The following is a 22,729-nucleotide window of genomic DNA, read 5'->3' as shown; positions in this document are numbered from 1 at the left end:
GGGGTACATAAAGAAATAAAAACCTCCTTACAACTAAAAATAAATAAATAAATATATTTTTACTTTATAGTAGAGAGAAATGTTCGTATAAACACAAAAATAAAAAACAGGTGGGACTTTAACCACTTAAGGACCGCCTCCTGCACATTTACCTCGGCAGAATGGCACGGCTAGGCACAGGCACGTACCTGTACGTTGCCTTTAAGAGCCCAGCCGTGGGACCCGTTCCGAAGCTCCGTGACCGGGAGGACCCATTCCGAAGCTCCGTGACCGGGAGGACCCGTTCCGAAGCTCCGTGACCACGGGACCCAATCGCTCACAGCAGCTGAAGAATGGGTAGAGGTGTGTGTGTGTGTGTGTGTAAACACACCTTCCCTGTTATTCACTGTAGCAGTGACAATATATAATTCTGGGTCCTCTATCAGATAGTGCCCGGGTTGGACTGTGCATGTGCAGTCCGAGATCGTGGAAATCTGAGACTGAACATCTGTTCCGTCACCTGTATTTGGAGCATGCACAGTTAACACGCCGCTTGTGCCCGATGCTTATCCACGCCGCTTGCTCTATCAGATGGGGGGACCCATCTCGATAGAACAGCGCTGACCGCGCTCACAGCAAGGGGCGGATGGTTTTATCAAAGAAGATTGATTTGACTTTAATTGATCCTCCTAATGAAATTCTCTAATGCTGCACTGTGATGGGCCTCTTTTTACCTTTTCCCTGCATGCTTGTGATACTGAGTGGCATTTAACCTGCAAGACGACAACAGAAGACTGCTGTGCTGGGAAGTGTTTGTGGATCATGCTGCAGTGTACTTGAGGCATAGATCCATCCCATCATTCCATTTTAATGCATGCTTTGTTTGTCTCTGGAAAGGTAAACCTCTGGTAAGCTTAGTGATTGTAACCCCCCCCCTTTTTTTATTTAATAATAAACATGTGATGCTTACCTGTTTTGTGCAATGGTTTTGCACAGAGAAGCTCCGATCCTTCTCTTCTGGGGTCCCCTGCCGGTGCACCTGACTCCACCTCCTTCGTGAGTGTCCCCATAGGAAGCCACTACTTATGGGGGCACTTGTGCAGACTCGGTTCACAAGCCAAGCTGCCTAAGTCATTAGACACAGACAACAGGGCTTGGCCCTGCCCCTCGCTCACTTGCACAAAATATTTGACAGCAGCAGGAGCCCTCTGATATCAATCATCCCTGTGAGGAGCGAGAGAAGAGAGACTTCATCAGGCACAACGCTTAATCGAGCTTAACGATCGGTCAATCTGATGAGAACGGTCTGATGGATTTTTCAGAACGTGGTAACGTAAAACACAACAACGTGCTTTAAAAAAATTAAGTTCAATGCTTCCAAGCATGCGTCGACTTGATTCTGAGCATGCGTGGATTTTTAACCGATGGACGTGCCTACAAACGATCGTTTTTTTTCTGTCGGTTAGGTATCCATCGATTAATTTTAAAACAAGGTTCACATTTTTTAACCGATGGATAAATAACCGATGGGGCCTACACACGATCGGTTTGGTCTGATAAAAACGGTCCATCAGACCGTTCTAATCGGATTGACCGATGAGGGGGCTGGGATCATTATGGTAAAATAAAAACCCTTTGAGCCTTTAGAACCACTTCAATACTTGGCTCTGGGTAACACTGGGTGCACCAATTTCCACTGTTTGCAGATCTAGTATATGAATTCTATGTTATTCTCTCTTTCTATATTGAAGGGATGGTTTATTGTACCTTTAATGAGCTGATTTATGGACATTTTACATGTATTTTACACATTATTTTGTGGAATTTCTTATTTAGCATTTTTATGTTATATTTATGTATTGCAAATCTGCTGGATACTAGTTAACTGCTTAAATGCCAATAAAACCTGGAAAGTTGTAACATATATTGTCACACACGCACTTTCACCTTTTTTATATGAACATGATTTGTACATCTGTGTGGTAAAGACAGATCACTGCTGTAGTACAAATTAAAGTACCAAACCCTGGCTCAGATTTTGTGTGTAGGAGGCAAGCTGAATGCACGAATTCTAATTCTCCGTGCCACATGACCATATTTTCTTCATCTGTAGTAAATGAACAAGACACTTCATTATTTTATTCTTTCCTTAAATGAGTGGGGGGGTGTTCAGTAAATTTCAGGCTGTATTCGTGTTGGTGGATTTATGTAGGATATTCTATGACCACAATGACGTACTCCAGTGCCATGTTACAGGTCACATACTGCATCTTGGGTAGTGTTTTGTACCATGTAAAATTTATTAGAGGAGTGTGAGTCTGTATTTTTATACTGTGTCCACTGGAGGTTTATCCCACGAATAGTGAGGTGGTCCTTATCTGCTGTGCCTGCTGTCACAGTTGGTCAGAGCCTACATAGAACCTATTGTGATGGCTTTTTGTTCATATCATAATAGACATTTATGGTCGTATAAATCTATGGGAAAAGTAAAACCCACTTGGAGAAAGGCAAGTTAGTAATAGGTCAAATGTACCTGTCAATGAGTTCTGAGTGATCTCAAAAGCAGCCTAAATTAATGTAAAACTGATGCCACCGACGGTAACCCATAGCCAGTCAGCACAGGCCCTTATTCCTGCACCAAAATATATAGAATCCCTAGAGCACAGGTGTCAAACGCAAGGCCCGTGGGCCGAATTTTGCCCTCCAGGCCATTTCATGTGGCCCTTGCAGCTCCAGCCCTCCTCTAGTCCTCCTCCAGACCCTTACTTTCTGCTTTTACACAATGCATCCAGCTTCTTCCCAGCAGGAGCATAATGAAAGGGGGGGTACACTGGGATGTAAGGGAGAGTGGGGGACTCAACTTCTGATGGTGGGGTGGCTCTTGACATCTAATGTAAGGGGAGGGAATGTGCTGGACATCTAATCTTGCAGATACAACCGGCCCTTTTGAGAACAATCATAATGCTGATGCAGCCCACAATGAAATTGAGTTTGACACCCCTGCCCTAGAGGATAAGTAGATTGCCAAAAATACTTAAAGGGGTTGAAAAGGTAATTTTTTTTTTTCCCCTAAATGGCTTCCTTTACCTCAGTGCAGTCCTCCTTCACTTACCTCATCCTTCAATTTTGCTTTTAAATGTCCTTATTTCTTCTGAGAAATACTCACTTCCTGCTCTTCTGTCTGTAACTCCACACAGTAATGCAAGGCTTTCTGCCTGATGTGGAGAAAGCCTCTTGAGGGGAGAGGGGGTGAGCAGGAGTGTCAGGATGCCCACTAACACACAGCTCCTTTCTCTATCTGCAAAGTAGAGAATGTCCTGACACTCCTGCTCGCCCCCTCTCCCCACAAGAAGCTTTCTCCACACCAGGGAGAAAGCCTCGCATTACGGTGTGTAGTTACAGACAGAAGAACAGGAAATTAGGATTTCTCAGAAGAAATAAGGACATTTAAAAGCAAAATGGAAGGATGAGTGAAGGAGGAACTGCACTAAGGTAAAGGAAGCTATTTACGGAACTTTTTTTTTTTTTTACCTTTACAACCCCATTAAAGCAGAATGAAACTCTCTCGGTTACCGTTAACTATTTTTTAATTTCTTATGCCTCATGCACACTGGGAGGTTTGCAGTATTTTTTTTTTTTTTTTTTTAACAAAAGCTTATGGCTCAAACACTGATAAACGCAGAATAGCTGTGTTTTTTTGTTTTTCCAGTCATTAGGATACCCGGGGCTGTCGCTGACAACCAGTCTTAGTGCTGTGAGCGCACTCGGCAGTACAAACAAAGGAACACATATACAGTATGCGGTGTCCAGGATTAAAACCCACTGATCAATATAATGACCTACTGTTGTCAGTAAAATACAAAAAAAAAAAAAGTTACAACCTTCCTACCTGCAACAAACAGAGGTAAACCGAGTGCAAATTTCACACCTCAAATCCCGCAAGAGGCAGATAGTGTTCCAGGACATATTACAAGAGCATTTCACTTGGCTCAATGCAACAAACACGTACAGTATAAGTCAGACCATAAGAAGATGACATCAGAAACCGTAAGTGGAGACTCAACCTACCCTTACCATACTTTATCAAATTCTATGGGAGTAGGTTACCTTCGAGTAGAGGAGTGCCCTATTTACCAATTCCTTCCAGGTTACTGGTGCCGCAGCCTTCTTCCAAGCAAGGATAATGAGTTTCCTTGCATATTACAGTAATACCGTAGGAAGTGTACATGATCCTAGTGGGAGTCAGCCTGTCCTCCAAGCTTAAGACTTGTTCTGGAAGAGGAGAGCTGAGGGGCATGGTAGTAACAGATTGAATACATTGGAGGACATCTACCCAATATGCGTGTATAGTTGGGCATTTCCCCAAAAAAATTGCAAAAAATCAGCCCCATGGAAGAGCAGATTCAACAAGAGGAAGAGCTATGCCCAAAATGTTTGACTAATTTGGATGGAGTTGGGTATATTCTATGCAGGAATTTGTAGCGTATCAATTGGTCCCTTGCACAGACCAACCTAGTGAAAGGGACCTCCCAATCCTCATCTAGATCTGGTACATCAGACACCCATGATTCTCTACAGAGCAGGTGACATATTTGCTGCTGCTACCTCCTCCTCTTCCCATCTGTCACTTCATAGCGGACAGTGGGTGGAGCCTGATACGGAAGTTAAGACACTGGCTACTGCTTATGATTGACAGCAGGCAGTGGGTAGACACTATATCCAGTAGCAGGCTGTCTATTGGCTTTGGATCTGCTCTCTGCCTGCTGTCAGTCGTCGTGGGCATTCACGGAACAAGTGTCTGTGAATCCCTTTTTTGGGCTTCATTTACCCAGCTTTATAAAACCCTTAACTGCCTGTTGTCTGTCAAGGTACGTCAGATTAATGACCTTTTGTCATGTGGAAGCACGTCCGACTTCTAAAGAATCTTATGTTTATAAATTCCCCTGGGTATTTTGCCCTAGGTGTAGGTCAGCTAGTGTCAGGTTTTCCTTAAAGCGGGGGTTCACCCTTAGAGGGCACTTTTTCCCCTTAGATTCCTGCTCGTTTTCTCTAGGGGAATCGGCAATTTGTTTTAAAATATGTGCAGTACTTACCCGTTTACGAGATGCCTCCTCTCCGTCGCTTCCGGGTATGGGCTGCGGGAATGGGCGTTCCTTCTTGATTGACAGTCTTCCGAGAGGCTTCCGACGGTCGCATCCATCGCGTCACGATTTTCCGAAAGAAGCCGAACGTCGGTGCGCAGGCGCAGTATACAGCCGCACCGACGTTCGGCTTCTTTCGGCTACGAGTGACGCGATGGATGCGACCGTCGGAAGCCTGTCAATCAAGAAGGAACGCCCGCTCCCGAAGACCCATACCTGGAAGCGACGGAAGAAGATGCAGCTCGAAAACGGGTAAGTACTGCTCATATTTTAATACAAATAGCCGATTCCCCTAGACCGAACGAGCAGGAAGCTAAGGGGAGAAAAATTTTTTTTTTAGAAATGGGTGAACTCCCGCTTTAATATGAATAAATGTATTACTTTTTCATGCCAATTGATTTAAAAAAAATGTATTTCGGATATCAAAATGTTTATTAATGTATACCTAAAAAAAATATTGAAATATCCAAATAGAAGAACATGTTCCACTTTTTTCTTCAGATTGCTCTAACTGTAAAATGTTTTTTCCTGCTAATAAAAATAATGTATGTTTTTTTTTTTTTTTTTTTAGGTTCTGCAGAGAATGCATGCGCAAAGAGTAATGAAAAGTACCTTCTTGCCCTAAAGGGCTCAGGCCTGGCTTTTCCTGAAGAAAAACACTCCAGTGGGGCTGCAGACCAGTCACAGAATACAAGTGCTTTATCAGGTCACTGACATATATTTATACACTTCAGTATCCTTTCACTGATTCCTTTTTAAATAATAATAAAAAAAAACTATGCAAGTATTATTCAAATGGCAGTGTGTATGTACATGTGTATTCTAAAACGAATCTGGGTGTGCTTTGTGTATTTTTGCTCCAGATCTGTGCAGTTATGTAGTGTGCAACTTTTCCTATGTGCTAGAGCTTTCTATAGTAAAGACTGGTCATTGCTACTCTCAACTTTTGCAGGGTGGTTTTGAATCTGCTTCCTCCTGTAGTGGGAGGAGCTGCTGGGTCCTTTTTTTAATAGCACAATACAGTTGCAAGAAAAAGTATGTGAACCCTTTTGGAATGATATGAATTTCTGCACAAATTGGTCATAAAATGTGATCTGATCTTCATCTAAGTCACAACAAAAGACAATCACAGTATGCTTAAACTAATAACACACAAAGAATGAAATGTTACCATGTTTTTATTGAACACACCATGTAAACATTCACAGTGCAGGTGGAAAAAAGTATGTGAACCCCTAGACTAATGACATCTCCACAAGCTAATTGGAGTGAGGTGTCAGCCAACTGGAGTCCAATCAATGAGATGAGATTGGAGGTGTTGGTTACAGCTGCCCTGCCCTATAAAAAACACACACAGTTCTGGGTTTGCTTTTCACAAGAAGCATTTCCTGATGTGAATGATGCCTCACACAAAAGAGCTCTCGGAAGATCTACTATTAAGAATTGCTGACTTGCATAACGCTGGAAAGGGTTATATAAGTATCTCCAAAAGCCTTGCTGTTCATCAGTCCACGGTAAGACAAATTGTCTATAAATGGAGAAAGTTCAGCACTGCTGCTACTCTCCCTAGGAGTGGCCGTCCTGTAAAGATGACTGCAAGAGCACAGCACAGCACAGTGGTGCAGTGAGTAGCACTTTCGCCTAGCAGCAAAAGGTTCGCTGGTTCGAATCCCAACCACGACACCATCTGCTTGGAGTTTGCATGTTCTCCCTGTGTCTGCGTGGGTTTCCTCCGGGTACTCCGGTTTCCTCCCACACTCCAAAGACATGCTGGTAGGTAAATTGGATCTCATCCAAATTGGCCCAGTATATATGTATATATGTGTGTATGACTGTGTGTCCCTAGCGTGTCATGATCCTACGGGGTAAAAATGATCGCACCAACCAAGCAGATACTGGCTGGAAAAAGCGCCCAGAGGCGATTCAGTTCGCATGCGTTGCGCTATACAAGTCATTCATTCATTCATTCAGCGCAGACTGCTCAATGAGCTGAAGAAGAATCCTAGAGTGTCAGCTAAAGACTTACAAAAGTCTCTGGCATATGCCAACTTCCCTGTTATCGAATCTACAAAATGTAAAATACTGAACAAGAATGGATTACATGGGATCATACAACAGATGAAGCCACTGCTGTCCAAAAAAAACCTTGCTGCACGTTTACAGTTTGCACAAGAGCACCTGGATGTTCCACAGCAGTACTGGCAAAATATATTGTGGACAGATGAAACCAAAGTTTAGTTGTTTGGAAGAAACACACAACACTATGTGTGGAGAAAAAGAGGCACAGCACACAACATCAAAACCTCATCCCAACTGTGAAGTATGGTGGTGAGGGCATCATGGTTTGGGGCTGGTTTGCTACGTCAGGGCCTGGACAGATTGCCATCATCTAAAGAAAAATGAATTCCCAAGTTTATCAAGACATTTTGCAGGAGAACTTAAAGAGGAGTTCCACCCAAAAATGCAACTTCCTCTTAACCCACTCCTCTCCCCCTTACATGCCACATTTGGCATGTAATTTTTTTTGGGGGGGAGTGGGGGCTTCAGGAGAAGGGGACTTTCTGTCCCACTTCCTCCTTCCGCCGAGGGGCTGCTAAGGCGATACGTCATATCGCCTTTTGGCAGCCCCTCCCTGTAGGCGATCGCCTGGGACACGTGACAGGTCCCAGGCGATCGCCTGTCCAATCAAACAGCGCAGCGCCGGGCCGCGTGCCCACAGTGACAATGAAGACGCCGGCCGGGGAGGGGGGGAGAGAGGAGCGGACCCCCGGCCGGCGCGTCGCTGGAACGCTGGAGCAGGTAAGTGTCAGTTTATTAAAAGCCAGCAGCTACACTTTTTGTAGCTGCTGACTTTTAATAAACTTAAAAAATGGGTGGAAAACCCCTTAAAGGCCATCTGTCCACCAGCTGAAGCTCAACAGAAGATGGGTGTTGCAACAGGACAGCGACCCAAAGCATAGAAGTAAATCAACAACAGAATGGCTTAAACAGAAGAAAATACACCTTCTGGAGTGGCCCAGTCAGAGTCCTGATGTCAACCCGATTGAGATGCTGTGGCATGACCTCATGCGATTCACACCAGAATTCCCAAGAATATTGCTGAACTGAAACAGTTTTGTAAAGTAGAATGGTCAAGAATTACTCCTGACCGTTGTACACTTCTGATCTGCAACTACAGGAAACGTTTGGTTGAAGTTATTGCTGCCAAAGGAGGTTCAACCAGTTATTAAATCCAAGGGTTCACATACTTTTTCCACTTGAACTGTGAATGTTTACATGGTGTGTTCAATAAAAACATGGTAACATGTAATTCTTTGTGTGTTCTTAGTTTAAGCAGACTGTGATTGTCTATTGTTGTGACTTAGATGAAGATCAGATCACATTTTATGCAGAAATCCATATCATTCCAAAAGTGTTCACATACTTTTTCTTGCAACTGTATGTTAATGCCCATATACACGATCAGACTTTTTGATAACAATTGTCCGACGGACCTGTTTGATCAGACAATCCGACCATCCGACCGTGTACGCTCCACCGGACCAATTTTTTTAAATTTTTTCCATCAGACAAATGTTTGCTGTGAAAACAGACAAACTTTCTGGCAACAAATGTCCCATGGAGCAAAATCCTATCGTGTACACAAGTCCATCGGACTAAAGTCCAAAGTACAAACACGCATATCCTCAGAACCAATGCTAAAGATTAGACAACAATAGCAGAAGTTGCCCAAAGGGTGGTGGGTAAAGAGCTGAAAAAAGGCCCCCCATCCCTACCTGTACGCACCTACATACTATTGTGAAACGCATAATAAATTTACCACCAGACAAGACCACCTTGGTATTGCTAAACTGATGACCTATAGGAGGCTTTTTAAGCGTCCTCCTATGGAAAATATAGCGTACTGAGGTTTGTAACCATTTCACGGGTGCACCCAAATTTAAGGTGTGACATGTTTGGTATCTATTTACGCTGTGCAACCTCAGCTTTTATATTTAACCAAAATGCTCTATATGAAAGGTTTGTTTTTTGGACAAAAACTGTTCATCTGTGGACGGATTCAAAAAACGGACATAAATGTGTATCTTTGCAGAGGCGGCTCTAGGCTTTGTGAGGCCTTAGGCAAAACTTGACATGGGGCCCCACCCACACCCATGATGGGGAAAAATAATTAAAGGACAAGAGCCTCTTCCCCACAACCCTGGCCGGTGGTTGTGGGGGTCTGTGGGCAGGGGGCTTATCGGAATCTGGAAGCCAAGCCTAGCCAATCAACGGCCAGGCTGGGAACCGAATAGCAAGACGAGAACGCGCACGGGACTTTCGAGTGGAGAGGTAAGTAAAACTGGGGCTCGGGAGGGGGTGCTGTGCTATCGGATGTTTTTTTACCTTAATGCTTAGGATGCATGAAGGTAAAAAAACTTTTACCTTTACAACCCCTTTAAGACCCGGACCATTATGCAGGTTAGGGACCTTACCCCTTTTTGCGATTTCGGCACTGCATCGCTTTAACTGACAATTGTGCGACGTGGCTCCCAAACAAAATTGGCATCCTTTTTTCCCCCCACAAATGGAGCTTTCTTTTGGTGGTATTTGACCACCTCTGCAGTTTTTTATTTTTTGCGCTATAAATAAAAATAGAGCGACAATTTTGAAAAAAAAAAATCATTTTTTACTTTTTGCTATAATATCCCCAAAAATATATAATTTTTTTTTTTTTTTTTTTCCCTCAGTTTAGGCCGATGCGTATATTCTTCTACTACCTATTTTCGGTAAAAAAAAACGCAATAAGCGTTTATCGATTGGTTTGCGCAAAATTTATAGCGTTTACAAAATAGGGAATAGTTTTTATGTAATTTTTGTAATTTTTTTATTTTATTTTTTCGTGACGGCGACATTATGGCGGACACATTGGACACTTTTTTGACAAATTTTTATGGGCCATTGTTATTCTCACAGTGAAAAGTGCTATAAAAATGCACTGATGGCAGTGAAGAGGTTAACCACTAGGGGGCGCTAAGGGGTTAAGTGTGCCCTAAGGAAGCGATTCTTGCTGTAGGGGGGCGTGGCTGTAGGTGTAGGCGTAGGTTTACACACACCTCTCCCCGTTCTTCAGCTCCTGTGACCGATCGCAGGACACCGGCAGCGATCAGGTCCTGCGGGCATGGTCACGGAGCTTCAGACCGGGTCGCGAGTGCGCCGGTGGCACACTTGTGACCCTACGGATGGGCTCATAAAGGCAACGTTCAGGTACGTGCCTGTGCCCAGCCGTGCCCTTCTGCCGCCGTATATCGGCATGAAGGGGTCCTTAAGTGGTTAATAACGGTGATGTCACCTGGTGAACCCGCCCCTTGTGGCGACATTGAATGAGGGCATGCTGGGTCATTGACATTACAAGGGGTGGTGTCGCTGATATTCACTGGTTGTTGGGGATGCTGGCAGCCCCACTCCCCTGTCCCTCAAACCTGGGGTAATGCATTGGGCCGCGAGGCCCCTGTGAGTTCGAGGCTTTAGGCAACCGCCTAATTAAAGAGCTGCCTCCGTCTCTATGGAAAAACAAATGCAAGTGGATGATCATCCATTTACATCAGTTTTACATCCTCTTCCGTCAACATCAATTTTTTTTAAACAAATCAAAGCTATTTTTCTAATGTAAATTGTTTTTTTTTTTTTTCATTCTGTTTTAGCATTGTTTAGTGGCTGTAAAAAAAAAAAAAAGATGAAAAACCTTATGAGCAGCTGAAAAATAGATAAACACGTCGTCCTATTTTTCCTTGAAACAACGTGACTGAACTGATGAAATGAACAGTCCGCATGTGTGAAAGGGGCCATACACTTTTAAACTAACGATGATGACAATCTAATAGATTCCCCAATCCATGCCAAACGGCAAGGAATACCTGCTACTGGCTATTCAAGCAGACATGACAGCCTGACTATTGTGCGGACAAGTCATCCATATTTCAAATTTTAGCTGATTCAGCAAAAATTGGATGAAATTCAAGCTGTGTATAGCTAACCAGGTTCTCAAACTGGTCACAGAAATTAGTCGCTTTTTTTTTTTTTTTGTTCTCTGCATAAAGTTGTTGCAGTGATCATTTGCTTAGCTTTGTGCTTTCATGCCACAGGTCTTGTTTGGAAGCTTGTGCCACAAGGTTTTTACACAGTTCATTTGTTTTGCAGAGACTGCAGGTGCAGAAGGGGCAACAGCTGCATCCGATTCTTCAGACGAGGTTAGTAATTAACATTTCTCATTTAAAGCAAGCCTATGCTGTATGTTTTTTTATTTTTGTTCTAAAACTCTCTACCAATGGGCATTAAATAAAGAGCTGTCCAAAATAATTAACATTTCCCTTGAAATTGTTAACACATGATGGCGTGACCTGCATTTTTCCACACTGGATCATCATAGGGCACCACTAGAGCACATAGAAAACTGTTTTCTATGTGCACTGTTTACACCACAGCTGGGTTGATATATAAGGCTTGGTTCACACCTATGCAATTTGCGGTTGATCGTTTTTGCAGTGTGTTTTGCATTTTTACACACGCATGATTTTCCTGCGATTTACATTTTGTATTTTTTTAGGGGGGGGGGGGGGGGCAGTTTGTTTTGGACAGAATAAAAAACCCAAATCGTGGCAAAAATGCACAACATGCTTTTCTGCAGCTACTCTATTGAACCAAAAAAAAGAAATAAAAGCACCGTTTTACATAAAAAAAAAAAAAAGTCCCTGACCCTTTCCAAAAATGCAGTGGCAGAAAAAAAATTGATGTGAACGTGTCCCATAGGAAACCTTGTTAAATAAACTGTAGTGCATTTCTGCAAAAAGCACCAAAAAACGCATAGGTATGAACCAGGCCTAATGTGCGGGTAAAGGAAGCATGTTTTTTTACACAGCACACTGGGTGGCACTCCGCTGCTGTGCAAAGACCTAAATGGAGTGTTCACTTCCAATAAAGTACATAATAAAGGTTAATGGCACCTTATGTTGTAAAACACAAGTCTTGTCTTGACTGCTACACAGTGCTGTTACACTGGACACAAGTTGCACGCTAAAACAGATTGTTTTAGCGTGCAGCTGTGAATGTGCCCTCAATTCTTCCCTTTGCTGGAGCCCATATTCAGAGCATTGGTCATCTATTTAGCTGAATGGTGATAGTGATTGGGGCAGTTGATGCTTCTTCTGAGGAGGATTTTCCTTGTAATAGAAGGGGCACATCTTACTGACTGTTATATCCCTTGTGCTGATCATTGTGGTGTTTTTTATTTTATTCTGGCTGCACTTTTAAAACACTCTGCGGCATTTTAACTATCTCTAACTTCAACTCACTAACCTTCCATTTACAGTATAGACCTCCATTGTACATTAGCAACAGAATGTTGGCTCAGGCACCCAGAGATGCAGACCCCTGTACAGCATCAAATATTGCTGGATATACTGTTAGATTCATTTTTAGGCCTCATGCCCATGGACGTTTTAAAAAAACGGGCTGTAAAGCTAGTAGACGCCAGGAAAAAAGCAGCGTTTCTAACGCGTTTTTTTAACCTCGCATTTTGCATTGAATTCAATGCACGTTTCGCCACGCTAGCTTACAGACGCGTTTTTTCTTTCTCTATTCAAAATCGGTGGTTCCCTATGGGAGCCCATTGATTTTGAATAGAGGTCGCACCAGAAGTCGGATCAAGATGATCCGACTCGCGGGGCGACTCGTGTGCAGAGAATCTTGAAGAGAAACCCCGCGAAAAATAAATATTTTTATTTTTTTGCGTGAGTTTCCCCCCACACACAAAAAAAACGGTGTGGGGGTTCACCCAGGATACAAACCAGACCCTTTTCCGAGCACGTGGCCCGGCAGGTCAGGAAAGGTCTGTGGGCAGGGGGCTTATCGGAATCTTGGAGCCCCCAGATCCCGGCCCCCCCACCCTATGTGAACGAGTATTGGGTACATCGTACCCCTACCCATTCACCTGGGAGAGAAGTGTCAATAAAAAAAACACACTACACAGGTTTTTAAAGTAATTTTATTAGGCAGCTCTGGCTGTCTTCTTCCGTCTTTGGGGGGTCTTCTTCCGTCTTTGGGGGGTCTTCTTCCGTCTTTGGGGGGTCTTCTTCCGTCTTTGGGGGGTCTTCTTCTGTCTTTGGGGGTCTTCTTCTGACTTTGGGGGTCTTCTTCCAACTTCTCCGCTCTCTCCGGCTTCTTCTCCCGCTCCTTCCGGTGCTTTTTGCCTTCTGCCGGTCCTCCGCTATCTTCTTCCAGCTCTTTTACTAGCGGCGGACCAGTCTTCCCCCCGTCGTCTTCCCGTTTTTCTCTTCTGATGTTGACTCGACCATCTCTCCCGCTGTAATGCTGGGTGCGCGGTCCGCAACGATTTATATAGTCACAATCCCATCATGCTCCGGGCGGTGAAGTCATAAGAGGTGGCGCCCCATGCCTATATAAATAGTTGCGGACCGCGCACCCGCCATTACAGCGGGAGAGATCGTCGAGTCAACATCAAAAGAGAAGAGGGAAGAAGGGGACGGGGAAGACCGATTCACCGCTAGTAAAAGAGTTGGAAGAAGCTAGCGGAGGACCGGCAGAAGGCAGAAAGCATCGGAGAGCAAGAAGAAGGCACACGGAGAGTGGGAGAAGACTCCCGGATTCGGAAGACTACCACCAACCACCAAAGTCGGAAGAAGACCCCCCGGACCTACCTAATAAATGACTTTAAAAACCTGTGCCCCAAAGCACCAACCCCCCCCCCCATGTCGAGGGCATGTGGCCTGGTATGGTCTAGGCGGGGGGGGGGTCTAGTATGGATCCTGGGGGAACCCCCACATCCATTTTTTTTTTTTTTGGTGTGGGGGGGGATTCCCTTTGAGATCTATACCAGATTCGAAGGGTCTGGTATCATCCTGGGAAGAACATCATGCTCATTTTTTATTTTATTTTTCCGCGGGGTTCCCCTTCAAGATTCTCTGCACACGAGTCGCCCCGCAAGTCAAATCATCTTGATCCGACTTCTGGTGCATCCTCCTATTCAAATCAATTGGCTCCCATAGGGAACTATTGATTTTGAATAGAGAAAGAAACGCCGGACGAGGCTTAACACAGCGTTGAGCCTTGTTAAATCGCGTTTAACACCCTTTGTCAGCGTCTGACGTCTTTACAGCTCTAACACTGGAGCCTCAGAACGCACTGGTCCTGTTTTTTTTTTTTTTGATGGGCATGAGGCCATAGGCTAACATGGAGAGCCGTTTTTAAGCTGCAAAAAACACTCATAAAAGTGGCTGTAAAAATGTCCGTGGGCATGAGGCCTTGTAGTTTAGTTGACATAACTTTTTTTTTTCTTTGTGTCGCAGGAGGACCCAGATGATAGGCCATCTGTAGGCAAACGAAAACGAGTAAAGTTGAGCAGTAGCACCAAAGGTATGTATTGCTTTACTTGACCTTGCTGACTTGTTAACAGTACATCCGTTAAAGCAAACAAGTGAATGTCAAGTGTCTTGGGTTACACAGCCCAGAGCACTCTGCTACAGTTAGAAGGCTTTAAGTATGGGTTTCTTGTGAAGTGCCCAAATTGTATTTGTTAATTACAGGTATTTTAATACGCTATCAATTTATACATCACTTTACATACATACACACTCATTTTACATCAGCCCCTGACCTCAAGGAGCTTTTAATCTAAGATCCCTATCTCAGAAGCACACAAACACACATGCTATGGTCAAATTAGACTGGAGCCAATTTAGCTGCCAACATGTCTTTGGAGTGTGGGAGGAAACCGGTGTACTCGGAGGAAACCCACGCAAGCACAGAGAGAGAATATGTAACTTCCAGGCAGCTAGTGTTTGTGTTAAAGAATAACCTAATCAGACAGTTTCATTACATCTGTGCGATCGCAGTTCTAGATCTTTGTACAACACTGTTTATCGACAATAATTTTTGAGGAAATAGGCATAAATTTGCTCAGATGTATCTTTTTATGTTTTTTTTTTTTTTTTTTAAAGAACAGGTATTAAAAAAAAAAAAATCTTAACTTTAGCAGAAAAATGTGCGTAGTTTGCCTCCCCCACACACACCCCACATGTTTTCTCGCACACACTGTGCTGACTGACTGATGACATCCCTATAACAAAGCAGAAGGTTCACCTATCGACTCAGTGGAAGATTTAATGGACTGAACTCTGCATGGAAAAAAAAGCTGTCCTCCTACTCTATGTACCCCATAAACCCCACACTGTAGCTAGTACCGGTATAACCCTAATAAAAGCCTGGATATCTTTCTGCAGTCTTCTGGCCGGCCCGGTGATGTGTCCTTCCTCTTCTACACTGGTGGGAGCTGTCCTTTCTTCCGCATGTAATGTGTGAGCTACTATTAAATGCAGAAGAAAAGTGACCCCAGGCAGGTGCAGTGACACACCTCTGGGGGTGACAGCCTAGAGTCTGAGAAATTGGGTTAAAAATGTTAGCACTTTTTTATTTTATTTTTTTTTCAACCTGGAAGACTGGGATTGCAGCTATTTATTTTTACAAACCAGGTCTAGGAAAAGGCTTACTTGGCTCCCTTGTGCCACTGCTGTATCGCTCAGCCACTGGGACTAGGGAAAGAGTATTTTTAAGTTTGAAATCGACTAGTCTGAGCTTACACAGGTCTTTCACTAGCCATGTGACTTTGCCAGGCCAATCCGGAGGCACGTAGCGCCATTACATGAGTCAGGGAGTCGCATGCTGGTCCACACCCCGAATTACCAGATTTTTCACTTTTTTTATTTAATTAGGTGCTTTATCATTATAAAGTCCTATGATGAATCCTGATGGCTGTCAGTTGTCCCTTCCATCATGAGTATTCCTACCCTTTCCAAAAGCAAATGGTCTTTGCCTCTTCTTTTAAGTTACCAAACGAATTGTTGGTCCACTAATTATTTTTCATCAGTGCATCCAAGTGTATGTGTAACCTATTTTTTCTTTTTGCAGTTTTGATTAAAGTATGGAAGGATTAGAACTCCTGTTAATGCAGTCTGTGCCCCTTAGATAAATACGCCTTCACTATTTCTCCTGGTGATGATTGCGTTAAGGAGTAATCTTCTAATGGAGACACTTATTCCAATGACAACTGTCTGAGAGAAATTCCCCTGTTTTGTGAAAATGTTTGTTTCCTGTTTCCGGCACTAGAAGTAAAGATAAATCTTCAGTGGGACACAGACCACAAAAACAACTGATGGGTTTTAAAGTGGAGTTCCGGCCACAATTTCACTTTTTAAATCTAAATACCCCTGTAATACACAAGCTTAATGTATTCTAGTAAAGTTAGTCTGTAAACTAAGGTCCGTTTTGTTAGGTTGTTACAGCATTTAGACACTTTATAAAATAGAAATTGACTGGGGCCATTTTAAGTGTGGGCATCATGAAGCCAGACTGTATGACTTCCTGGATTTCAGCCTTGCAGATCTCGCACATGCGCAGTGCTGCACAAGCAGTGTAATAGGTTTCAGATCAGGTTTCAATAGCAACGGGAGTGTCAGAGGAAGTTGACACTTCAGACTCCTGGAAAGTTACACCCACTACATTCCCAGGAGTCTGTGCGGTGTAGGTTAGAAAGCTTAAGCACCTAGGTGCAGGAAGAGGGAAGATTAACTATTCTGCCTAGCAACAACACTTTGAAGGCATCTAAAAAAAAAAAATATGTTTTTCTTAAAGGACTAATTTTTTTAAAACTACTGATGTAATGTTATATTTATGGGTGGAACTCCACTTTAACTCTGTTATGCTCTATCCAAAACAAAAAAGTATTGGTTATACCTACACTTAAAGGGATTGTAAACCCTTGTTTTTTTCACCTTTAATGCAAACCTATGGCAAAGCTTTTGGTCATGCCCATGTTGTACCTGTATAAGCCCCTCCCTACTCCATGAAATATCATTTTTTATTTCTTGTAAGTGTCCTTAGCTGATGGATTTCTTCTCCCTTACTGAAAGGTTTTCTTTGGATCCTTCAGTCAACTCTTTACTGCCTTCTACTCTAAACCTTGAAGCAGTACTTCCGGATTGGTGTGACCTTGGTAATACTTGAGACTTATCCAGACTCCACACTATTGGGGCAGCCTGTAGTTCTTTTTCTTCGGGCACTAGATTCTGCTTGCAATGGTCCTCTTCTTGGGTCACCTGCTGGTGCTTCTGGTCGCCCCATGCCGAGTGCCCCCATACATAGCAAGTTGCTCCCAAGCCCTGCCTTGGGTGTTCAGACACACACAGCATGGCTTGGCCTCACCCCCTTCTCCGTCCACACTGGCTCTGATTGACAGCAGTGGGTGCTAATGTACTTTACCTGTCCTGTGCACTGGAATTTCACAGAGCAGCCATGATCCTCCTCTTTTTGGATCTGCTACTGGTGCTCCTGGCTCCTCCTTTTCAGTGAATGTCCAGCATAGTAAGCCACTTTTGCATGGGGGCACTCGTGCCGCTGGCTACATCTATAGACAGGGTAGCTCAGCCCCGCTCCTTCGCCACAGAATTTGATTGATAGCAGCTATAAGTTTGTCCAGTGGTTTATAACCTTAAAGGGGGTGTAAAGGTTTGTTTTTTATTTTCTAAATAAGTTCCTTTTCAGCTAGTTCCTTTTTAAGCTAGTGCATTGTTGGTTCACTTACCCTTTCCTTCGATTTCCCTTCTAAATGTATTTTTTTCTTTGTTTTCTGAATTTCTCACTTCCTGTTGCTCCTCAGTAAGCTGTTCTGGCTGACTAACCCCCATGGATGATGGGGGGCAAGCTTACTGAGGAGAAACAGGAAGTGAGAAATTCAGACAAAGAAAAAAAACATTTAGAAGGGAAATGGAAGGAAAAGGTAAATGAACCAACAATGCTCTAGCTTAAAGGAACCTATTTAGAAAATAAATGAGCCTTTACAACCCCTTTAATAAAAACGATTGGAAAATTTAACTTTTATGTACATTAACAGGCTTGTAAGTACTTATTGTCGCTTAGATGTTGACTTTTACCTTGCCTAACTATTGTAAAACAAATACATTTTTATTATGTAGTTTATTTCTGTGTATAGCAGCATGGTAGATAGAACTGTAGCTCTTGAAATTAAACTGTATTTGCTGTTAAAAATGTTGATAGCTCAGTCTATCATGTACCTCATGTCTTATTTGTCTTCTAATTGTTTACAGATCAGTCTATTATGGATATATTGAAACATAAATGTTTTCTAGAAGAATTGTTATTTTGGACAGTGAAGTATGAATTTCCCCAAAAGATGGTTACATTTTTACTTAATATGCTGCCTGATCAAGAGTATAAGGTAAACAGAATCTTGAATCGAGAATGATCTATGTGAAATCATTGTGGTTTTTGTTTTGTTTTTTAAGTGAACCAGTAGCAAGGCGCAGGAAGAGGCAGGGCCACAAACCAAAATGACTGGTCTGTAAAATCTTGGTGTCCCCATGCTTCACACAGGATGGTGCCCTCGTTTGGTGATGGTATTAAGGCATTAAGTGCTGTCACGTGTATGTTTGTGGTGAGGAGGTTCCGTCCAGGGCCGGCCTTAGGTGTTCAGGCGCCCTGTGCGAGCTAATCCTGTGGCCCCCCCCCCCCGCATCTTCACCCCTCGCCCCCAAGACATTGTGCAATTTGCCGCCCCCCTGAAAGTGCCGCCTGGTACATTGGGTCCCATGTGATCATGTGAGCAACTGACTGCGACTTGCATTCTGTGAGCTGTGATGGCCGCACAGCGCCCCTGTTGCCCATGGCACCCTGTGCGGCCGCACAGCTCGCTCACCCCAAAGGCCGGCCCTGGTTCCGTCTCTCCCCATTTGTCCAAATTTGTGAACGTTTGCCTGGGCTTTAGCAGCAATATCAAAGGGATTCTGTTGACAAGACAAAAGTAATATTGGGAACCTTAAAATAAATGACTTTTTAGCATTCAGTGTAACAAGCTACCTTTTTTTTTCCATACATGTAATTCACATAAACAAAAGTAGTGAATTAAAAGGGTCCGTACAAACGAAAAGGTTGTCAGCTGCATTTTTTATATTTTACATTTTTTAAGATGGTAATTTTTCCATAGTTACGTTGGTCTAGCATGGGTGCTCAACCTGTGGCCCTCCAGCTGTTGTGAAACTACATGTCCCATCATGCATTTGCCTGTGGGAGTATTGCTTTTACCTTTTTTTAGCCTTACAATGCCTCATGGGACTTGGCGTTCTGCAACAGCTGGAAGGCCACAGGTTGGGCCTCAATGGTTGTACAAGTGTAAGTAAAGCGAAACGGAGTGTTTTGAGTTTGCAAAGGTTGTATAAAACCTTGGAGAGCAGCTTTTACTTCACTCTACTTTGCAAAGAAATGTTGTACCTGAATTAATTTCTTTGTTGCAAACATGATTTATTAATGCTTTACTAAAAGGGCCCTCCTTAAAAGTTACATTTGTCTATATATATATAAAAAAAAGGATCACATACAACTATTTAACATTGTTGCAGTTTGAATAAAGCGGTCTAAACAGTTTGGGCTAGATTCAGGTAGGGGCGCGCATAGTTACAGCGGAGCAGCGTATCGTATTTACGCTACGCCGCCGCAACTTACAGGAGCAAGTGCAGTATTCACAAAGCACTTGCTCCGTAAGTTGCGGCGGCGTAGCGTAAATGGGGCCGGCGTAAGCGCACGTAATTCAAATGTGGAAGGGGGGCGTGTTTTATGTTAATCTATGATGACCTGACCTAAATTGACGTTTTGAACGAACGGCGCATGCGCCGTCTGTGTACATATCCCAGTGTGCATTGCTCCCAAGTACGCCGCAACGACGTATTGGTTTTGATGTGAACGTAAATTATGTCCTGCCCTATTCGCGAACGAGTTGCGCAAACTACGTAAAAAATTCAAATTTCGAAGCGGGAACGACGTCCATAATTAACATTGGCTGCGCCTCCTAATAGCAGGAGTAACCTTACGCCGAAAAAGCCTAACGTAAACAAATTGCGCCGGGCGTACGTACGTTTGTGAATCGGCGTATCTAGGTCATTTGCATATTCTACGCCGAAAACAACGGAAGAAAAAAATGCACACAATTATACGCCGCCGCATTCAAGTTACGTCGGCGGAGGAAGCCTATTTTTTCGACCTATCTGCCGAGAATCGGCGTAAAGATACGCCAGCGCAGATTTGAAATTACGGCGGCGTATCTGGAGATACGCCGCCGTAACTGCTACCTGAATCTAGCCCTTTGTGTATTTTGTATGTGTTTTTTTTTTTTTCTTTTTTTGATCGACCAACAGATTCCTCCATCCACACCAACAAGGTAGATGGGAGGAAGTTTTTATTCTGACCGCGCAATACACCATATGAAATTAGATTGCTAGTAGCTGTTGTCTGAGAATTTTGTTTCTGAAGATTATACTCATGACGTGTCATTCTTTTTTACAGATGGCATTTACAAAAACATTTGTACAGCACTATGCGTTCATCATGAAAACACTGAAGAAAAGCCATGAATCGGACACCATGTCTAATAGAATTGTGCACATCAGTGTCCAGCTATTCAGCAATGAGGAGCTGGCTCGCCAAGTCACTGAAGAATGCCAGCTGTTGGACATTATGGTCACTGTGCTGCTCTATATGATGGAAAGTTGCCTTATCAAAAGTGAATTACAAGGTAGTATATTACTAAAAAGTGCTTTTGGCATCTAAATGACAGGGTATGGGTCTCTGCACAGGTTAGGTAGAACTTAATCTCAATTTGGGCAGAAGCCTAGGCTCCATTTTCAGTCTGGGCCTAGAATCTAAAGAACTCCAGAAAAGCTATTCACACAACTATGTGCTGCCACTGCACTGTTACATTGGTAATGTTTTAGGCCAGGTCAGATTCACTTCAGGGTATTTTGTTACGGTCTCCTTTTGTAAATCTTGGGTAAATTTTGGATCACATAAATTCGGATCAAAAAAAGAGGGGAAACTACACATGATGCGAACCATAGTAGAGACGCTATAAGCATTTAAAACGTGAGCAAGTCCCGTGTTCCTTTTTGGTGGAGTCTGAAGTGGTTTTAAAAAATAAATAAAAAAATAAGCATTTGTTTGGTCTTCGCAGCACAGTGTCATTATTTAAATTTGTGCCCCACAAAGTATTTGCATTTTCAATCCTAATATAATATACACACGTGTGCATTGGCTGATTTTGCTCCAACTAACTGTAAAATTTTCTTAATCTCTCTGCAAAAACTGGATTTTTTATTAACTACCAATCTGCATGACTAGAATGCAGATATGTGACAATATACAGCAACTGTATAATTTTTCAGAAAAGCGCTACATTTTAATGTAACGTCTTTGGTCGGTTGTAGGCAGGAGGAATCCTTTGTCTCCTGGAGTTTCCCAGTAATCCGTCTGCAACATTGTATGTCTGTAGAAAGTCACATGGTGAAAACTTGCAGCAGGGTGCTGATCTGTTTGAGATATTTTTTTCACATTTTACAAAAAGGTTTTATGATGTAGTTTTTAACAAACGACAAAAGCATTTGTTTTACATAATACTCGTATGTAATAATGTATCCATAGGACCTACAGTGGATATAAAAGTCTACACACCCCTGTTAAAATGTCAGTTTTCTGTGATCTAAAAAAATTAGACAAAGATGAATCCTTTCAGAACTTTCCACCTTTTTAATGTGACCCATAAACTGAACAACTCAGTTAAACAACAAACAAATCTTTTAGGTGAAGGGAAGTAAAAATAAACTAAAATAATATGGTTGCCTAAGTGTGTACACCCTTAAACGAAAACTAATACCGTATTTATCGGCGTATAACACGCACAGGCGTATAACACGCACCCCAATTTTAAGAGGGAAGTTTATGGGGACATTTTTTTTTCACAGCCCTTTTTACAGTACACAGTCCCCAGCCCCCCCCCTCTATCCAGTATACAGCCGCCACCCCCTCTATCCAGTATACGGCCGCCACCCCATCTATCCAGTATACAGCAGCCACCCCCATTTAGTATATACAGCTCGCCCTCTATCCAGTTTACAGCTCCCTCCCTGCACTCCCAGGAGCCCCCCAGTTTCCTGGGACAACGCTGCCAGCATACACAATAGTTAAGTAAAACAAATCACTGCAGCCCCTTCCACACTGCTCCTCCTGTGTCACTCTTATTGTAAAATGAAGCTTCCATATAGTTCTGTTTTTCCCACTGGCCTGGTCACATGACTGCTCTCCTCCTGATGTTTCACAGATGGTCACGTGACCGCTCTCCTCCTCCAATCTAAAGCTACACTCGGAGAAGGAGGAGTGGGAGGAGGAGAGCAGCCAGAAAAAAACTGAGCTATTGAGATATTTGCAAGCTTCGTTTTTCAATGACTAGCTGGCAAGTTTTCTCAACTATGCAGGGAGCTCTGTCCCAGGTTCAGGATAGGCGGGACGACAGGCCTGACACCCCCCCCCCCAATGGGTGGCTCCTGGGGTGCACCGCATGATCCCCGCCCCCTGTTGGTAAAACATGATATCTGCGTATAACATGCAGGCACTGTTTACCCTCTGTTTTCAGGGGGCAAAAGTGCGTGTTATACGCTGATAAATACGGTACTTTGTTGAAGTACCTTTTTGATTTTTATTACAGCACTCGGTCTTTT

At 43.2% G+C, this 22,729-nt stretch overlaps 1 protein-coding gene across 4 annotated transcripts in view; it reads left to right on the top strand.

Annotated features, from left to right (window-relative positions):
* Nucleotides 1–22,729, top strand: part of UBR3 (ubiquitin protein ligase E3 component n-recognin 3) — a 266,744-nt gene that overhangs the window by 51,239 nt on the left and 192,776 nt on the right. For all 4 annotated transcript variants that reach the window (XM_040357780.1, XM_040357782.1, XM_040357781.1 and 1 more), the window contains exons 4-8: nucleotides 5,692–5,826; nucleotides 11,301–11,350; nucleotides 14,465–14,531; nucleotides 18,278–18,408; nucleotides 20,526–20,754. In XM_040357780.1, coding sequence (XP_040213714.1) covers nucleotides 5,692–5,826; nucleotides 11,301–11,350; nucleotides 14,465–14,531; nucleotides 18,278–18,408; nucleotides 20,526–20,754 — 612 coding nt within the window. The remainder of the gene's footprint in view (nucleotides 1–5,691; nucleotides 5,827–11,300; nucleotides 11,351–14,464; nucleotides 14,532–18,277; nucleotides 18,409–20,525; nucleotides 20,755–22,729) is intronic.

This window comes from Rana temporaria, chromosome 6 (genome assembly GCF_905171775.1).
Source record: "Rana temporaria chromosome 6, aRanTem1.1, whole genome shotgun sequence".
Lineage (NCBI taxonomy): Eukaryota > Metazoa > Chordata > Amphibia > Anura > Ranidae > Rana > Rana temporaria.
This window is presented reverse-complemented; position numbering and strand designations above follow the sequence as displayed.